Raw genomic sequence first — 19,977 nt, forward strand, 5'->3', positions numbered from 1 at the left:
CTCTGTGGTACAATGGAAAGAGCACTGAGATTTGGAGTCAAGGAGCTGGGTCTGAATTCCAGCTTTCCTATTTCCTAATAGTGTGACCTGAAGAAAGTCACTTAACCTTTTTGGACGTCAGTGTTCTCACCTGTAAAATATAAAGCAGTAGATGACCTTTGAGGTCTCTAGCCGCTCTCAAGATTGCTCCTGAACATTTAGCCTAGCTTGGAAAGGTGCAGGGGCCCTGCATGGGAGGAATTTGTCTCTCTCCCCTTACCTTCTCATTTTCTCCCCACCCCCCAGAAGAGAATTTCAACTTTAAGACAAACAACTTCATTTACAAGTGTGTCTCTAATTAGCTGCAGAATTAGTAAAGCTGAGTTTCCCTCCATAGATGGGATAAACCCTCGAGGGAGGCTGGTGGAATAGAGAGAATCGCATTTCCAATTATTTTGTTGAATTGCTAATTTAGTTATTGTGCCTGGTGTAATTGTGATGGGTATTGGGTGTGCTATTCAATTTGTTTTAAATATTTGTGGGAAGGCTGATCAGTAATGGAGCTGACCTATTTTGTGGCCCAAATTGAGAGAAAAGACTAAAATAAAAACAGCTACAAAGATAGTTTGTTTCCATTTTGATTTTGATCTTTCTTATTCCTCTTAAGACTGTTGATGCAACAAAAGGTTTAAATTAAAAGATGCTAGCACTTTGATCTTCTGCTTTAGGAAGCTGACAGTTTCACTGTTATTTTCCTGAGTGTTTTTGAGGCTAAAGACTTAAATGCATTTAAGGAGTTTAGGAGTTTCTCTCCTATAAAACTGAGACTTTGTGTATTTAACTCTCAAGATGTTATTTGTAAACAAATGCACAAAACAGAAGTAGGATTTGTGTGTGTTAGCTATATATAACTTCAGAGTTCAGTGGCATTATTATTACAACTGAAGGGTTGTGAGGTGCCAGGCCCAGCGGTAAGTGGGGGGAAAAATCTCATGGTTTACCTGATGACAGTTAATTTATTAAACACCTACTATGTGTCAAACTCTGTGCTAAGCTCTGTAGATGCAGATGGTGCAAAAGACAGTCTATTCTCGTTTTTGGGGGTTTTTTGGGTGTGTTTTTAGGCAGTTGGGGTTAAGTGACTTGCCCAGGGTCACACAGCTAGTAAGTGTCAAGTGTTGGCTCTGAGGCTGGATTTGAACTCAGGTCCTCCTGACTTCAGGGCTGGTGTTCTATCCACTGTGCCACCTAGCTGCCCCAAAAGACAGTCTGTTCTCAAGAAGACAACATGCAAACAACTATGTCCAAACAAGCGTTAGAAGGAATAAATTGGAACTAATCAGCAGAGGGAAGGCACTAGCAGCATTAAGAGGGATAGGGAAAGGCTTCTTGTAGAAGGGGGATTTGAGCTAGCACTTGAAGGAAGCCAGAAGGCTGAGATGGAGAGGAAGAGAATGCCAAGAGGAAATGGCAAAGATACCTGGTTTTAGAAATCCCGTTAGATTGAGACCAGAGATGGGAAGTGTTTTACGTAAGGTTACTCAGCCAGAAACACTAGAGCTGGTAGGAGAAACCATGTCTTCTCCTGAGTCAGGTGCCATTGCAACCAGCCTGTGCTTTGATAAGGGAAAAATACAAAGGCTCCGGTCAGTTTTGAAGCTAGGATTGTTCATTTCATAATACGGTGAAGTCCATTTAGAGTACAACACCCAAAGAATGTATTTTGTTTTCCCATTCACAGACAAATGCCAGGAATTTACAGTGATAAGGATGTGAGAGAATTATTGTGCTGTGCTTCAGTGATTGAAAAAGTTTTCTTACTTTCAGTAATAAATTTGAATTTGTTATCTCCTATTTCCCACCCCCAAGTTTATTTATATAAAAATATTAGGTAGAGAGCATTTAAATTTTATGGTCAAATCTATTTTGCTCTTGGCTTGTGCCCATGTATAAAGTTTATGTACTTGAAAAAAAGTCCTCAAATATTTGTTGGTTTTGATTATGGTTGCTCAAAAACAGTGAATGAATAGGTCCAAATGAATCTGGATTTGAAGACAACCTGTTCTGACACTTATTAGCTTTGTGAGCTGGAGGAGGTTGCAGTAACAGATGGTGGGAGGTGTGTAGTTGTGGGGGGGGGGCGTTAGACAGTAGGGTCTGTGCAGGAGAAAAGGGAGAGCATTCCTGTGAGCCAAAGAGAGATTGTGTGAACAAAGTCAAGGAGATAGAAAAGTGTGGGTCTTTTCTGGGGGGTGGAGGTGGTTAGTGACCAAGTTTGACTGGAATATTAGTCAGTTAATAAACAGTAAGCACCTTCTGTGTGCCAGGCAGTATGCAAAATGCAGGGGATACATAGAAAGGCAAAAGACAGCTGTCAAGGAGGTCACAGTCTAATGGAGAGAAATGACAAGTGTACGGAATAAGCTATATACAGGATAGATTGAAAATAATAACAAAGGGAAGGCGCTGTCTTTAAGAGAATGGGTAGGAGAGGCCTACTGCAGAAGGTAGGGTTTTTAGCTGGGATCTGAAGGAAGCCAATGGAAATAAGGAGAGAGAACATTCCAGGCACAGGACAGAAAAGGCCCAGAGTCAAGAGACTGAGAGAAATAAAGCCAGTGTCACTGTGGAGAGGGGTAATGTATCACAAGACAGGGTGATACCAGTGGGGAAGGATCCATGAAAAGGGCTGAGTAAATGGGGTGACATCAGCTATCTGCACCGAATTGTGAAGGATGGTTTTTAAGAGTCTGCTAGCCTAGGTAGGGAGTAATGAGTGCTTTTGAGTGAGTGAGTGGCAGTCAGAATCATGCAGAAGGGAGGAGATGACAGGTAGTTTAGAGGAAGAATCCAGAGGAAATAATAGTAATAATAATATTATAATAATTTATTTAGCACTTTACATACTGTCTCATAATAACTGATCATATGTGGAAGGGAGCCAAGGATGACCCCAAGGCTGTGAGTATGGAGGTTGGGTATCGTGGCCAGAAATAGTGAGCAGGTTGGGGAGGAGAAAGCTGTTTTTGACATGTTGAGTCAGGTGCCAGTGGGACATCCATTTCCAACTGAAGGCAAGTGGAAACATAGGTCTGGAGCTTCAGGGGAGAGAGAAAGGTTGCAGGCTTAGAGGTCTAGCTTTGGGCATCACCTTAAGATGATTGCTAGGTGAAGCTGTGGGATTGAATAAGATTGTCCAAGAGAGTCTGGTAGAGAAATTGAGAAGGACTGAGGGATAGAACCTCCAGGGAATAAGGAACCAGTGAAGGAAACTTCTGGATAAAAAAGCAGCTAGAGAAGCAGGAAGAAGCAAGAGAGTAAGGTGTTTCTGACTCCACAGGAGAAAGAGTTCCAAAGAAGGTGGTCAGCAAGGTCAGGGGCTGCCCAGAGGTCATGACCTAAGAATGACTGAGAAACAGCTGCTGCATTGGGTGGTCAGTCAGGGTGTCATTGGTAACCTTTGAGAGGTTTTATAGTGATGTGAAGGTTTAATCCAGGGATGGAGAACCTGCAAGGCCCTTTAGGTCCTTGGGTGTGGTCTTTTGACTGAGTTCAAGTTTTACAGAACAGATCTTTTTATTCAGGGGATTTGTTCTGTGAAGTTTGGATTCAGTCAAAGAGCCACACCCAGAGAGGCTGTAGGTTCCCTACCCCTGATCAAGCAAAGACTGGCTGTGAAGTGGGGAAATGAATGTGAACACTTTTTTTTTTCTTTTTTCTTTTATTAAGTTTGAGAAGAGGAGAAGGGAGAGGACAGTCACTGGAAGAGCCAGAAGGGTCAAAAGGAGACTTTTCAGGATTGAGGATACCTGAGCACAATTGATACCACAGACTATAAGGAGCCATCAGAGAGCTAAAGATTGAAGATGCAGCAAAGTGCTGGAGTAAGGTACTAGGCAAGAGATGACCAGATAAGGGCCCAACTTGAGGGATTGGCCATAACAAGGAATTAGTGCTACCTCTGTCTGATGGAGAAGAGGAACAAAAAGAGGATGCTTCTGAGTTTTCGGTAGAGGAGGGGAATTAAAGGCACTCTGATCAGAGGCCTCCCATCTTTATGAAGGGTTGGTTGGGGATGTGGTCAGAGACTCTGGAGAGGTCACGGCTGGGGAATGAGGCAGTTAGAGGTCATAGAAACATGATGCACTAAAAGGAAGAGGCTGGAAGGCGTGGCTGATGCCATTACCTAGTTGTGTTACCTTGGGCACATTGCCCAACATCTCTGGGCCTCGCTCCACTAACTTGTGAGACGGCTGCTTGGACTAGACAAGCTCCAGGGCCCTGTCCAGTTGTTTCTTCACTTGTGTAATGGGGACAGTAGTGAAAATCAAACAAGAGAATAGAAAAGATCATGTACTTGAGCATTCCCTTCTCGTGATTCTCTTCTTTGGAGCCTGGTCATCTCTTTGCTGCTTCTGCCACCCACCAGAATTGGTCCCATGCTTAGAGCTTACCATCTCTCAAAAGTGTTTCATCTCCAAAATGCTGAGCTTGTGTTCTAGTGGTTTTGTTCAGTTGTTTGCCATCAAGTCATTTTGCCATTTCCTTTTCCAGCTTATTTTACAAATGGGGAAACTGAGGCCAACAGGCTTAAGTGACTTGCCCAGGGTCACATAGCTAGTAAGTGTCTGAGGTCAGAACTCAGGAAGATGTCTTCCTGACTGCAGGCCCTGCATTCTGTACACTGGGCTGCCTAGCTGCCTGTTGCAGTGGTAGAAGCATGAATATGGAGACAGAACATTTGGCTTTAAATTCAGCTTTTGTTTACTAACTGCATGACCTTGATAAGTCAAGTCACTCAAACTTTTGGGGCTGCAGTTTCTTCATTTTGTGTAATTAAGGGGCTGGGTTACACATCAGGGATTCTTAACCTGAAGTTCATAAACATTTTTAAAAAAATATCAGTAACAGTGGCAGGGTGGTGCAGTGGATAGAGCACTGGCCCTGGAGTCAGGGGGAGCTGAGTTCAAATGTGGCCTCAGACACATGTAACATGTACTAGCTGTGTGACTCTGGGTAAAGCATTTAACTTCATTTGCCTCACTAAAAAAAAAGTAAAAATATCAATAACTATTTCATTTAATTGGTTTCCTTTGCAATCCCATGTATTTTTTTTTTCAGCCAAAGACAAGATTTATTAGAACATCCGTCATATTGGGCAGACTCCTAGGGAGTGAGTGAGCTATTGGCTAGATTCCAAGAATCTGAGCAGTGGCTAGATTTTAAGAATCTAAGCATCATGTATATATTTTATGAATTTAAAACCATTTTTCTGAGAAGGGGCTTAGAGGATTCAGCAGATTCTGCCAGAGGGGCCAGGATACAAAAATGTGAAGAACCCCCAGTCTAGATGACTTTTTAAGTCCTTTTCACATTCTTAATTCTGTGAATTTTAACCTGTTTTTGGTTTTTTCATCTCACCCAAAGCCTTATTGCTCCTGAGTCTGTCAGAACTCCTTAAGACCTCAGGGTTCTCAGTCCATCTCTTATCAGTTCGTCACCCATTCTGTCCTCCCTTGGTCAACCACTTCACTACCACCACCTTCTTCCCTGGATTTTCTTATCTTTTTTGCTTTTACTTCCTGCCTTCTCTGTTCCTACTTCAGGTCAATAAACTCTACCAAAGGAAATCACAGAACCATGGTGAGTTTGCCCACCGAAATCTCTAAATTAGGTTGTATTTATCTCTGACTCTACTTAAAGCTTACCACAGTGCCTATTCCAGATATCCTTCTTTCCCCTCAAGCCCCCATCACCTCTTTCTCGTTAGCTGTCTCATTTTACTGAGCTCATCCTTCATTAGCTTTCCCTCATGTCTCCTTGTCTGTACCTCAAAACCTTTGCGCATCTCTTTCTCCTCCCCAGTCTCTTTGCTGGGTCTAACCTCTCCACCTATACCTTTGATCCCATCCCTTTGGGCTCCTCTCCTGCTTCATTTGCCCCTAGTCTCTCATCTTCAGTCTAGAAACTGGCTCCATCTCCTTCATCAGCAAACTTGCTTAGATCTTTCCTGCCCTAAAACAATACAACAAAAAATAGGTTGCTTCGGCAGGTATTGTCTTCCCAATCACTGGAGGAAGTGGAGGTTGCATTACTAGCTGTCCGAAACAGTGTTGGAGATGAATTTCACAGTTCAGGTACTGGTTAAACTTGTTTACCTCTGGAGGTCCCTTTGATCTCAGAGGTCCTGTGATTTGCTGTGGCTTCCATCCCTGTCATCCCACTGAAATGGATCCTTCCAGAATCACCAGTCATCTCATCCTCCCTGGCCTTCCTGTGTGACCCTCTTAGTTCTGACTTTTCTTTTGGGATCTTTGAGTTGTCCTGATTCTTCCTGATTATCAGTGGAAGACCTCTGTCCCCATTCCACCCTCCCCTGTGGCTTTTTGTCTGGTTCTCTTCTTTCTAGATACGTTCTCTCTTGATGATCTTAACGGACCAAACAGTCCTATCATTGGAACATGCTACAGACCAGCTAAACAAAGGAAATAAAGGAGTAACATGGGAAACATGTCACAAGCCTGGCATAAAGGCAGGACCGAGATGTGATGCTGGCTTCACTTCTCCAGACACCTGCTGCTGCTGGAATTTTCTTGCTGCCCAAAATGGAACAGAAAACCATTTGGTGACTCTAATAAGGAAGAACAGGTTGCTGGTGTAGACATACTGGGTGAGGTAACCACTCTGTATCTTAAGAATTTAGAAGAAAGGCAGATTTTCAAGAGCATACCTGCTGTTCTTCACATGACACTTAATGCCTTTGCATTAATTGTGCCCCACGCCCAGAATGCTCTCCCTTCTTACCCCACTCAGAACTCCTTCATTAAAACCAAGTGCCACCTTTTCCAGAATGTTCCTGGTCTCCCCAGCTGCTAGTGTCTTCCTCTCTAAGGCTCTCTTCCCTCTGCTCTCTATCTTCTATGTTGATTTATGATGTTGTCTTTCCTTGACGACAAAGACCACGTTTGGACTTGCTTTGTAAACCTAGCCCTCAGCACAATGCCTGGCACATAGTAAGTGCTTACTAAGTCCTTGCTGTGATTGATTTAAAAAGCATTTTCAAATGATCAGATATATTTTAATCCCAAGTGCCCATGCATATAACCCAGTAGTAGGATGGCAAGTCCTTATGGCAGAGATTTGTATCTTTAACCTTGTATCTTTAGCTCCTATTTAATGAATGTTTAATCGGTGAGGAGAAGGAAGCTTCATTCCTCCATTGTAGTGCAATACAATCCCAAAAGATGGAGAATTTCCCCTAGACGGGGATGATTCCTTTGGTTCCTGTATCTAAATGACAAGTAGAAAGACTCCACGGTTTCCCATGTGTCCATCTGTTTGGAGAGAAGTGTAGGACCCCTTCATACAATACCAACAAAAGACTGGGGAAACACCCCAAACTCCTGAGATTGTTGCCACCACACACGTAGCTTTGCCTTAATGTCTTTAAGGTATCTGGAGGAGAGAGGATCCAGGGAATTTAACTCCTAAGTCTTGCTTAATTTCATAATTTCTACTTTTATATTCCCAATGTAAGTGCTTTAGTGACCTGGGAATTATTTAAGCTTTGTCTCAACATTCTTCTGGTCCACTTTGTGGATGAGAATGCTTAGGCTCAGTGAGACTGCGATTTGACTACTTACATATGGCGGAGACTAAAATGCAAGTGTCTCAACTCCTAGTCTAGCGCTCTCTTCACCAGTGTTGTTTCCTTAGTATTGTTCTGTATATCTCACTCACCAGCCCAGAAACTCAGTATCTCTTGGGTTTCAATGCCTACAGAATGCCCAGATTCTATAGCCTGGCATTGAAAGCTCTCCACAAATTGCCTTTAGGATAAACTTAACTCTTCCATTTAGCTTTTGAAGCTCCTCACAACTCGGCCCCAATCTCCTTCCTGCTTTATTGTATGTGACTTCCCCTCCAAGCACTCAACGATCCAGACCGGTCTTCGCTCTTTTCCTCACACACAACTCTACACCTCCCATCCCCCATGCCTGTAAGGCCCTCCCTCCTCACCTCCACCTCAGAGTCCTGCTCTGCCTTCCAGATGCAGTTCCAGCATCACTTAAGTGTTACTGTTTCCTGTTGGTGCCCTCCCTCCCCAACTGTCCTACTTCATTTATTCTCTGTATACATGCATAGGTCCTTGTCTTCCTCAATAGAATGTCATCTCCCCAAGAGTGGGGATCTCTTCATTCTTTGCATTTCTATCTCCAACACCTGTCTGTAGCAGGCACCTGGATTCCCAACTTTGTGTCTCAGCATTCCCCTGCAAGGACTTCAGCCAAACTGGTCTACGTTAACACCCTTACATCTCGGCCCCTACAATGAAGGCCCTTCTCTACTCTGCCTACTGAAATCAGACTACTTCTCTGAAGCACAAGGTTCTTTTTTGCTTCTGAACTTCTCTATATCCCTGGCCTTATATGTCTTGCACTTTATATGGTATTAGGAGGCAAGGATTATCTTTTTCTTTGTCTCTTTCTTTGTGGTATCCTTACTCAGTGGAGCTTTAGTTACTCTACTATGTTGTCAATGAAGATGACTACAGAAAAGTAATTCTCATCCACCATCATTATTTTAAGTGTGGAAGGAACAGGACTTTTTTCTTTTTGAACAATTGAGATAGTAGGACTATTTGCTCTTTCACTTGACGCTCCCCCCCAAACAAAGCAATGCCACTTGAGGCCATGAAGACAGTAGCTGACTGTGGGTTTTAAATTGTCTTTTATTAAAAGAAACTTGTGAGGTAAGTGAGACTCTGCAGCAGCAGAGAATATGGACATGCCAGGCAGCTTCCCAAAAGGAAAAGGCAATAACAGTAATTGTGCATGGTCTCTTCCCAAACAGATTCAACGTTATGTAAGCCTTCCTTCTTCCTTTCCTTCCTTCCTTCTCTGTGAAGGGAACAAGGAAGGCAACAAATCCTGCTTTGGCCGAGTAGTGAGGGAGGGTCCCAGACCAGGAGGTCTCTCGTTCTCTCTGAACTGAGCAGCAGATGCAAGCTTAAAGGGCATAAATTTCTTCTTCAGCCTACTCATCCCTGCCCTGCCCTGCCTGCCCTTCCCCTCCATTCATCAGCAGTTTCCAGCTTAGGGCAAATTAGACTGCTTTTTCACATGACTTTTATTTCATTTTTAGAAGAGTGATTTTGGTGCCCAGGCCAACAAGCCATCCTTGGTTTTGCCTCAGATCTTGAAAGTGGCAAGTAGAGACAATAACTAGGATTAAGATCAGTATCAGCCACTGCTTTGACTTTGGTTACTCTATTCGAAATGCAGCTTTCTCCCAAGGAGCTCTCCTTGTTTGTCCTTGCAGTATTACATGAGAAAGAACAGAAACAGACTGGATCAGGTTCCATTTTTCAGTGGGCGAAAACCTGAGGCGGAGTGGTACATGTGTGGTCGGTTATTGGTGTGGTGGAACTCAGGTCTCCCAATTTCCAGTGCTTTTTTTCTATGACACTGGCTGGCAGGCAGAATTTGAAAAACAGCTTCTGGTATCCAAGGGCACAGTTTAAAATTCCTGCATGGCTAAAAGGCAAGTGTGCAAGTTGGCTAAATGAGTAAGAAACCTCTCAGTAAAATCTCTAATATCTGCCACTTGGTCCCAGTGTTAATTAGATTGACTGTATTAGAAGAACACATTCTGAATTCACTACAGTCTTGGAAATTAGACTTCTCAAGAAAGACAATGAACTTTTGGGGTTGAATGTTTTTCAAGTAGGTTTTTTTTAAATACACACATGGGATTGTATATTCAAATTCTTGGTAAATGTGATAATTAAGGAGGCATGATGAAATTAACATTCCATCTATCTGTTGTCTAGTCTAGCTGCCATACTGAACTGACCTCTTTCGATGCTACCTCATCCTCCCCAGGGCAAGGACAGTCAAATCATACCTTGGAGAGAAAAGATTCTATCTAAGTGGCACCTGCCTTTTCTGGGAAATTGATTTCTTTATTCAACTCACTACAAGTTGAATCTGGACTGAAAAAGATGGTCCCTATCAAGTTAGGAGTGAGGGAAGCCTGTGTGTAGTGATTTGATCTAGATATTAAGATCTCCAGCTGGACAAGGACACTTAAAAAAAATCAGGTTTAATTTTTTCATTCTGTGTCTTACTAATCACTGTAACCCCCTGTACCAGATAGGTGCTTAATACAGGTTTGTGGGGCAGCTAGGTGGTGCAGTAGGTAGAGCATCGGCCCTGAATTCAGGAGGACCGGAGTTCAAATCTGGCTTCAGACACATAACACTTACTAGCTATGTGACCCTGGGCAAGTCACCCCATTGCCTAGCCAAAAAAAAAAAACCCCAAAGCAAAACAGGTTTGTGGTATCCTTATGTGAATGAGAGGGCAGCTGAGGGCTTAAAAGAGGTGTGGCGCCTCAACAGAACTCCCAATGCTAACTCTCACTGATATCCCTCCCAACCCAGCACACCCTCTCACCAGCTGAAAATGGAATTGAGAAAAGTGAAGACTTGAGGATGGGATTGGGATAAAATACAAGTTGTGATTAAGCTAGAAATGGGGAGGTTTATTTCATCACCATGGGGGAGGGGTGCAGAAGGGGCATTTGCCTGAAGCCCCTGGTTCACCTCAGGGTCTTCATCCACTGGATTATTAGTTGAGACAAGTAAATGTTGATTTGTGAACAGAGTGAAATGATAACATAACAACCTCAGTTCAAGCAAAACCTGGTCAATACATCCTTTCTACTCCTCTTGCCTCAGTAAGCTTGTATCTGTGTAGCACAGTAAAAATATCTGACTCGCCACAAGTTGAGACACTTCTTGGCTATGGTCCCTATGGAAAGATACTGCCCAGAGAGAGGAGCTCAAGGAAGCAGGCATTAGTTCACTCACTTTGAACAAGGCCCTTCTTTCTCCTTGAAACGGGGCAGTAATTGGGGGCCTACAAAAAAAAATGGGTCTGTTTGCTAGCAGGGTGGTCACAGAAGTAACTTGCACAATCACTGAGACGATGCTGTTGTCCAAGAGAGTTGCTGAAGACTGCTGTAGCATTTAACACTGCCTGCAGGTGCAGGGAAGTATAGTTACTGCAGACAAATGTAGTGGTAATTGTATCTCTCTCTTATCTGGTCAAAACCCAAAAGCTGAAAGCAGCTCTTGGCAGGCCACGTCTGATGACTCAGGGGCTTCTTGCCTTTAGTTCTCCCTGTCTTGGTCATGCTGGACTTCTCGTCTCCCAGACTGGTAACCTTTCCTTTATAGCCCAGGTAATAGATACATTAACATACTTCACTCTATTTGATTCATTTAGGCATTAAAGAGTGAGCCTATGATTCAGAATGAGGGGCGAACTTGACTGTCTGCAGGCTGCATTTCCAGGGAGGGCCAGAGCTTTTTCTGTCTGTCAGCTATAGAGTTAAGGCTCAAAACTGCAGCTTTCTATAAAAACTGCATGGCAAAAGATGTCTTAGGGCTTCTCTTGTTTGTAAACAATGCCAGGTGCAATTAACTCTCAAGAAAAAAGCAGCTGCTGCCCTGCTTCCAGGCTCCCAACACATTCTGGGCTAGGTTAAGATTGGCTGAATAGTGCTAATGGAGCACATAAGGATAGAGAGTTAAGTTCTTTTCTTAAATTAGCTACTTGTGGATAATAAATATCTTTTTCTCCACCCCTCAGTATGCCCCTACAGCTGGCTGAGGAGGCCACAGAAGACAGCAGCACCATAACTGAGCTGTAAATGCTACTAATTAAGGTCATGTGGGTCCCAGTTTCATTGGACAGCTTTGCCAGCACTTGAGAATCACGGTCATCCCCGGTGACCGGGGCACAGCTAAGGGGGCAGTCACGTTAATAAGCAGGGCACTAGAGGGGTGGAAAGCACTTGCTGGTCAGTCACTTCCTTCCGATCCTGATGGCAGAGAGATACAAGAAAAGACAAGCCAGGTACTAGGACTCAGGACTGAAGGAAATGGTGGCAAATGCCTGCTACTAGAAAAGCTAATTACAACTGCATTGGAAATACACCAGAAAATTAACTTGCAACTATCAAAGCTCCAGGCTTAATAGTAAAGACCTCCCGTACCCTGAAATGGCCAGAATTAGCCCCTTCTCTATGGCTTAAGCAACTAGAATTTGTGTTGAGAGACAGTAAAGGGCAGGCAAGTTAAATCCAATAAATGGCACTACAGGTTTACCCTCTGGCTATACTAGTAAGCAGCCCACATAGTCCCTTGGCAGAAGCCCAGAGCCTCCACACGATGCTGGCACTGTTCTTCCCAAAGGCAAGACAGGACAGAGCAATAAGATGAGCCAGGATCTTGGCTTAGCCGGTCTTCCACCCATTTGTTCTGAAAAGATCTAGTTCAGACCCTCTACTTTAAGGATAACCACTGTTCCATTTTCTTGATCACTACTGCCCATAACTCACCCAAGAACTCGCTTAATTTTCAAACTCCACTGATTACTTGTTAAACAAGTGTCTTGGTGCCCTTTAACTAGGGATGACACTCCCTCTAATCCCAGGGCCTGGGGGACAAATGGGCTGGGATCCCCTGGGAGAGGGCTTTCTTCTTTTCCCAAAGCTTGCTGCTTGCACCATTGGCCTCACGCCCTTCCCAGCCCTCCACTACTGAACTGAGGGCACAGGCTCATAAGGCTGGGGGGTGGGGTTGGGAGTAGGAGGTTGGTCTTCTGACTGCCTAGAACTCTGCCAATGAGGAATGGGGGAGGACTGGTATGGGTCAGTTAGGGAATAAAAACCTTGTCTTCATTTTAGTAAGACCTCATGGCATGATCCGTGCCCTTCATTGTCTTCTCATTCCCCATGCGGCAAAAGAGGGAGGCCTTCTCATCTCTGTTAAATAAACATTGTAGGTAGTAATCTCTCTTGGGTTTTTCCCAGCATGTCCCACATAACCAGACAAAGTCCAAGGGGAGAAAAAAAGCCCCATTCACTCCAGTGCTGCATCTGTTCTGTGCTTTCAGGGCAGTGGTCACAGTTGAGTCACAAAAGGCAGCTCTGGCCCTTTTCACTTTATAGAGACAGGGGCAGGGCAGGGCAGGAGCTCTTCCTACGCTGAAGGAGAGTCCATTGTGGAGAGAATCCGAACCACTTCCGCCCGCTGAGTTGGTGAGATGTGTTGGGTTATGTGGATGATAGAATCCATGGCAACCTCAGGGTTGGCCTGCACCAAGCTAAAGAAGAAGGAAGGACGAGAGTGGTGAGAGGTGGAGGACAGGGCTTCTTTGTAACAACATGATATTCATAAACTTCATAACAGTTTCAAGAAAGACTTTTTTTTTTAATAAGACTCCAACTCTCACAAGTTTGTACAACAGCTGTCCTAGTGGATGGAGCAGCTGATTCCCTCCCAACCCAAAAGTGAATTTGGAGGACTAACTTTGAGCTGTTTCTAGTAAGTGTGAAGCAAGGACAGTTGCATGGAGAACAAGACTTTGGTTTAGTTACAGGATGATAAAACGTAGGAAGGCCTGTAGTACTCTTGTGAACTGGTGAAAAAGACACAGCTATAATTCAAATCTATGCATGTGTACTCTGACCTTTATTTTACTATTTAAGGGAATGACAAAGCTCCTATCCCTTCTCCCCACCCCACCCCCTTCTGTCTGATTGTGTTGCTGTGCATCTTTAACAACTCATCAATCAGGGTTAGCAAACTTTTTATACCAACTGGGGAAGAAGCTTTGTCCATTTTCTCCTTCAGGGGAGCTCCCTCCCTGCTGGCCTCACCTGCGGATCTGCTTGAGGATGTAATCTCTTGAAATGTACTTGATGTTTTCATCAACCACCGAACGAAAACCATCTTCCTCTGTCAGCTGCTTCTCCAGCCACTCCACCAGGTCCTTGTTGTTGTCCCAGACATAAGCCTGCAGACAAATGGCTGGTTGTCAGGAAGCAGGTTCTAGGCCAGGCACGGGGGCCTTGCTGAACTCATGCTGACTGATGGTACTGTCACAATGTGCCTGTTCCCCCTGCTACCATTCCTGAAGCTTAATTACCAATTACCTACGAGTGGATATAAAATATTACACCAAAGATCTAGGAGATTCCCTTCACAGATGCAGGAGGTAATAAACAATTAGCTCAAGTCAAAAGATGATTTACTCACTCCCCCTTTATTTCTTTTAGTAAACACAAATGATGCACGTTCAAAGCTCTGACTGGAGCTGCCCACCGAGATCACCCATGCCTACATGCTCACTACGGCGGTGATTCACAATGTACTTACTCTCTGTCGAGAGAAAAATGTGGAGGAAAAAGAAGAAACAAAACCAAAAACCATGGGGCTTTTCTCTGAGATCTCATCTGCACTTCCTGACGAATCAGCAGCTGCCCACCCACATCCCAGTTCTAACTGAAGAGCCTCGTAGCTGCAGGTCCTGACCTTGCTGGTACCAGTTCCTCTTTGCATCCCACTCAGAGAGCTCGTGTTCCTGCCCCCATCGTGTGAGTCCGGCCTGTAGTGTGGAGCCCACCACCCGGTTGGACATCTGACCCTCATTTTAGTATCGATGGGAGTGTCAAAAGAGGTCAAGGCACCTACAGCCATGAATATCACAACAAGCCACTTCACTCTTTTTTCTTTGCAAGATCATTTAGCTGGATATTTGCTAGGTAGTTGACTACATAATAATTCAGGAGTGTGTTAGAAGCCTATTAGCCTTCTCGTTGCTCTCTTCTCCTCTCATTTTCTTTACAAACCATTTAGGAATCATTTTGTTAATGGTTTCCGGAAAACCAAGTACCACCATTAGGGCTCATTCATATTTATGTCATTTTGTTTGGGTAATTAAACACAAAGCTTGTCATTTAAAGGTGCGCTATCCTTCTCGGTTATCACTAACGAAGTCAAAGTCAGAATGACAATGAGCTAAGCACTATAATTCAATAGGTGGGTGCATTTAGTGAATCTCAGTGGCTTTGAGACTAGAGATTTGGCTGTGAGATTCCTGCTTACATTAACTCACTGAACACCAGGCTATGAATTTTACTCTATGGCCAATATCAACGTCACTGCCACGAGCCACAGAGAAAAGGTGCTAGAAACTGTGAGGTCTAGAGTATTTCTTTGCTGGCCATTTATTGTTTTATTCTTAAACAGTCCCTTATCTAGCCCTCACTCCCATCTCCGATGGCTGAGCAAGAGCATGGTATGTGTGTTTGTGTTTAAATTACGCCTCAGAACTCTTCCAAATTTCTAAAACATTCCATCTAAAATAGTAGGTGCTCTGCAGGTCCCTAAGCCAACATTTTACGTACAGCATGGGACACCCTAAAATCAGTGCTGTCATTTTAACTCGCGTCAGTTTCTTCCAATCAAAAAACAAGATCATTAAGGAAACTTTTTTTTTTAACAGATTGTCTAAACTCCCTGAACCTTATGGCAGTGTAGTCATCATGGAGAGAGACCAGTCCTGCTGATGACCTTATGATTCTAGTTGTCACTTAAACCAGTTTTGAAAAACTGGGCTAAAAGCAGCAGTCTTACCTTCCAGGAATAGTATGAGAACTAACAGATAAGAAGTGTGAAAGTACTTGATTTTTTTTTTTAATTATAGGGATAATGACAAGTACTGGACCTGTGATTTCACTGACATAGGGAATTCTGGGATGAGGAATCTTCCTCTACCAATGCAGGTTAACACCTTTTCTGCAGCTTCTCCTTTTATAGAGCACTGAGAGGTTAAGTGCCTCCAACACACCATCAGTCTGTGTCAGAGGCACAACCAAACCTAGGCCTTCCTGACTCTTACAGTCAAAAATTTGTACATTTCTTGATGCTCCCTTTAATGTTTTCTGGACAGGATCTAAATACAAGCTATTTGGCTCCTCTCCCCTTCCAACATTACAATAGTTGTAGCATTACCGCTTACATTTTCCTCATGTAACTCCTGTGTCTTTATGGTTAGAGAATGTTTTACTGACATGAATTCATTCAATCTTTTTTCTTTTTTTTAATTAGGCAATTGGGGTTAAGTGACTTGCGCAGGGTCACACAGCTAGTGCAGGTCAAGTGTTTGGTCTGAGGCCAGATTTGAACTCAGGTCCTCCTGACTTCAGGGCCGGTGCTCTATCCACTGCGCCACCTAGCTGCCCCAACTCATTCAATCTTCATGAAAACCCTTGAGGCAACAATAGCATAGGTAGCACCATCCTCATTTTGCAGATGAGGAAACTCAGGCTCTAGTGCATGAACTGTTTCGGCATGCTAGCAGTCGAAGCGTTTCAAGGTTTCCAGAGTGTGTATGTGAAGACGTGCTCTCTCACTGGGACCTCACACCACCCTAGTGAGGAAGGAAGGCTAAGGATTCTCCCCACTCCGCAGATGAGATGAGATGAGTCCTGGGCTCCTGACCTCAGGCTTGGTGCTCTCTCCCTCCACCTAACTGCCTCTAGGGGGCTCTTCCTCAAGCACAGATTGAGTCACATCACTTCCACGGTTTGCTGTTACCTCCAAAGTAAAATTCAAACTTCTCTGCCTGTCACTCAAGGCCCTCCACACACTGATGCCAACCTACCTTTCCAGGTATTCCTTACATGATTATTCTCAATCAGGCAACAAACATTTACTAAGTACCTGCTATATGCCTAGCACTGTGCTGGGTATTCAAACACAAAGGTGAAGCCATCTCCACTCTCAAGAAGTGCAGGCTTCTTTCTCCAGCCCTTGAAAAGCTACTTGACTCGTATCCCTATACCGAGAATGATCACCTTCCTCAATTTCCCATTCTCTAAAGACAACAAAGACCACTTCCCTCATAGAGTTTTCTCTGATCCTCCTGGCCAGTAATGAGCTCCCTTCTGGAACCTTAGAGGACACCTTATTTTCTAGCTCTCTAATGACATTTTCTGTGTATAAAATACTCTATACACACACACACACACACACTCATACACATGTTGGTGTGTTCCTACTGGACTGTAAACTCCCTGAGGGCTGGGACTGTCCTGCTGAAATTTTATCTCTTCCTTAACACCTACCAGAAATGCACCCAAGAGGCCCTAATAAACAACTGTTGTTTGATCAGTCTTTTCCACACAACTTTTTCTTAAGCTAATATAACAATTCTTCCCAAGCTGTCTCATGCTTTATAAATACAACTTCTGGTTTCCTGATATCCTACCTACATACTGTCACTTAAACTTTCACATTTCCATCATCAGTATTTCAGACTTTTTTTTCCCCCCACTGGTCTGGGATTCCAGTGCATGCCCCCTGCATACAAAGCCAAATGCTTATGAAGATTTCATGGGAGGAAAAAAAAAATCAGTAAATGCTTCTTGGGTTTCAGACCTGAAAAGAGCTAGGTTTACCCAAGAATCCCAAAGCTTTTAGTCTAGAAGAATATTTAATACTCTTATTAATCATTTTTAATCCGTTTGCTTTTAATTAAGTAACAGCATGATGCTTTCCTATCAACATATGCCAGGGAACAGATTAATTGTGGCTTAAGATAACTCTTCTTGATTGGTGTAATGTATTAGCTAACAAGATGCCTGCTTGTAAAGATGCTCAGGCACTACCTTGGAAAGCTTGCTGCCCTCTAGAGAAAACAGTTCTTTCTTCCCTTTTTACAACCCCAGAGTGTTGTGTTTAACTTGGACATTTTTCTTTTAAAAAAACAAAACAAAAACAAAAAGACCAAAACCAAACTCAGAAACAGGACTGTGGTATACCTCGAGCTGTTCCTCTAAGGGTATCCCTTTTATAAGACATCAGCGACATGTTTTAAACAGGAGGCAATCACTGGATATGGTTGGTTGGATCTTCACCGCCAAGCTGACAAAATCTGACTTCAATTCCTGGCCAACGTCCAAGACATAATAACAGTCTTAATAAATTTCATTTCAAACAATGACCAAAAAGTGACCTCACGCACCCCTCTGATTGAGGAAAGATATGAACGGGGTTTGTGATGAACATCAGTTTCCCAGTATCATGGAGAAGGAAAACTGAAAATCCACTCAAAAGTAGGGTCAAGCACAGCCCCAAACTGCAAACATCTGGCAGAAACCTTTTATTTTTTGGTCTGTGACAACAGATATCAGATTAAACTGTTTCCCTATTGAATGAGCTAGTTGCTTTGGCCCTAGGTTACTAGTACCCCAGTTGTGATCCCACTTGCAGGGGAGGCAGAACACCTAGAGTTTAGTTTCAAGTCTATCAACATGTGTCTGTAGGTGACATTTCACCTCGAGTCTCAGTTTCCTCCTCTATAAAATAAAAGCTGCTGGACTAGATTGCATCTAAGGCCTCTTCCAGGTCTGACACATAAAGACTATTCTCAATACCAATTTAAAGGCAAGTGAATATCATGACAGAAGGAATAAACACTAGGTCACTGGCAGCATGGCAGTGGTCAGGCCCCATAACACAGGGTCTTGGAACAGAGATTGACTTTGTTTCATATTAAAAATAATCTTTTTTAAAAAACTGACCACTTTAAATACTAATGAAATACCAATGAATTACTAAAAATAATCCCATAGGTGCTACAAATGTTGAACAGACGGTTATCTGTAGCTATCTCCTTGTGCAGTAACAGATAAGTATCTTTTAGAACACTATTCGACCTCACTAATTGTTTTAGTCATTAGGATATCTTATTAAATCTAAATGAACTATTTGGAAAGTTTCATTCCAAGTATTACTTAAATAGGATAGAGGATAAGCTCTCCTGGCTAAGTCAATGCCCAAGTCCAGGACATTAAATGGTAAGTACAACTGTGCCAATAACTCTAACACATGGGGGCACCTGGCCCTTCCTCTCCAATGAGTGAAATTTAGAATCACAGAAGGGGCCTTCCCCTTCCTTACATTTTACAGATAATGAAATTGATGTTTGGAAGGGGAAATGATTTGCCCCAAATTATACAACTAGTTTCTCTGCAAATAGTGAAGCAAAGGTTTTGTGAAAGCCAGGAGAAGAGAGATGTGGGAGTGAGACTGACAAGGCTCTCTTTCCTTGTCAACTTAGCTGATATGGTTCTTACTACTCCATACAGGGAGCTGCAGCTTTCTAGTTCATCTCTCCTTCCTTCATTTCCCCTAATCTTCACCCCCACCCCAGTTTCTAAGGACAATAACACAATAGTCCAAGCCTTCCCTACCTGCCCCAAGAACCATTTGATTCCTTTTGCTTTCCAGATGAGAGCTGGCATAAGGTAACTGGGCAGTCTTCTGGGCAAAAAGGAATTATATGGTCTTAGTCCAGGATGTCTTGATTCACTTTTTTCATAACTCTAATGTGGGGCCATGTAGTAGAAAGAAAAGCTAGTCCTAGATCCAGCTGTCATCATGTGTCTTTGGGCAAATGGTCTTTCTGTGAAATGGGAATAAGTACCACCAGCTATTCTACTGCTGGAAAGCAAAGGACATAATGGGTGTGTTATTATCCATTTCTAAAACAGGTTTGCAATAATTAGGAATGGCAGCATCTCACTGCAAGTAATAAGGAAAGAGAGCAGCTAACAATAATAAATGTGACCTTTCCAGCACTAGGATATAATCCCCTACCTGATGGCAACAGACTTCTCCAAGGAAAACTAAAAAGTTAAACTTCCATTTGAGTATCACTGCATTTTCAAATTGTCTCACTACACAAAGGCTGGGGGGTGGAGGGGGGGGGGGAGTCTAGGAAGAGCCAACCATGCAGGCCCCTGAGATGCTAGCCTGTCCCCACCCTGCTCTGGGCACCTGCTGCTCACCTGCTGCCTGCTGTGCCAAGAGATTTTTCCAACCACTGAAGAAAAACACAAGACAAACTTGAATCATATAAGGTTTAGGAAAAATTATCCAAAAGCCATTCCTAAGCACGTGGGATTTAGAATTATTTGCCACTTTCTCATATTCCTCCTGAGGAAGTAGAAACCATGTTAAAGCATCCTCAAAAGGACACTGAAGATTTCCTTCCCCGCATCAAAGTGCACTCTCAGCATTTAATTTCTTCTGAGGTGGTAGGATGTAGAAGGTGGTTCCGATCACTAGCCCTGACC

General features: G+C 43.3%; 2 protein-coding genes across 5 annotated transcripts in view; one reads left to right on the forward strand and one right to left on the reverse strand.

Annotated features, from left to right (window-relative positions):
* The window catches only part of AATF (apoptosis antagonizing transcription factor), a 123,450-nt gene extending 108,655 nt beyond the window's left edge, over window positions 1-14,795 (forward strand). The window contains exon 12 of one of the 2 annotated variants that reach the window (XM_020991781.2): window positions 3,709-3,990. In XM_020991781.2, coding sequence (XP_020847440.1) covers window positions 3,709-3,802 — 94 coding nt within the window. In that variant the 3' untranslated portion in view covers window positions 3,803-3,990. Of the gene's footprint in view, window positions 1-3,708; window positions 3,991-14,109 lie in introns of those variants that run through there. The other variant, XM_020991783.2, reaches the window with a different exon arrangement.
* ACACA (acetyl-CoA carboxylase alpha) overlaps window positions 8,693-19,977 on the reverse strand; it is a 253,708-nt gene continuing 242,423 nt past the window's right edge. For all 3 annotated transcript variants that reach the window (XM_020991778.2, XM_078156110.1, XM_020991777.2), the window contains 2 exons: window positions 13,711-13,847; window positions 8,693-13,154 (listed from right to left, as the gene is read on the reverse strand). In XM_020991778.2, coding sequence (XP_020847437.1) covers window positions 13,031-13,154; window positions 13,711-13,847 — 261 coding nt within the window. In that variant the 3' untranslated portion in view covers window positions 8,693-13,030. The remainder of the gene's footprint in view (window positions 13,155-13,710; window positions 13,848-19,977) is intronic.

The sequence above is a fragment of the Phascolarctos cinereus genome, unplaced genomic scaffold (assembly GCF_003287225.1).
Source record: "Phascolarctos cinereus isolate Bilbo 61053 unplaced genomic scaffold, phaCin_HiC Scaffold_5;HRSCAF=322, whole genome shotgun sequence".
In the NCBI taxonomy this organism is placed as follows: Eukaryota; Metazoa; Chordata; class Mammalia; order Diprotodontia; family Phascolarctidae; genus Phascolarctos; species Phascolarctos cinereus.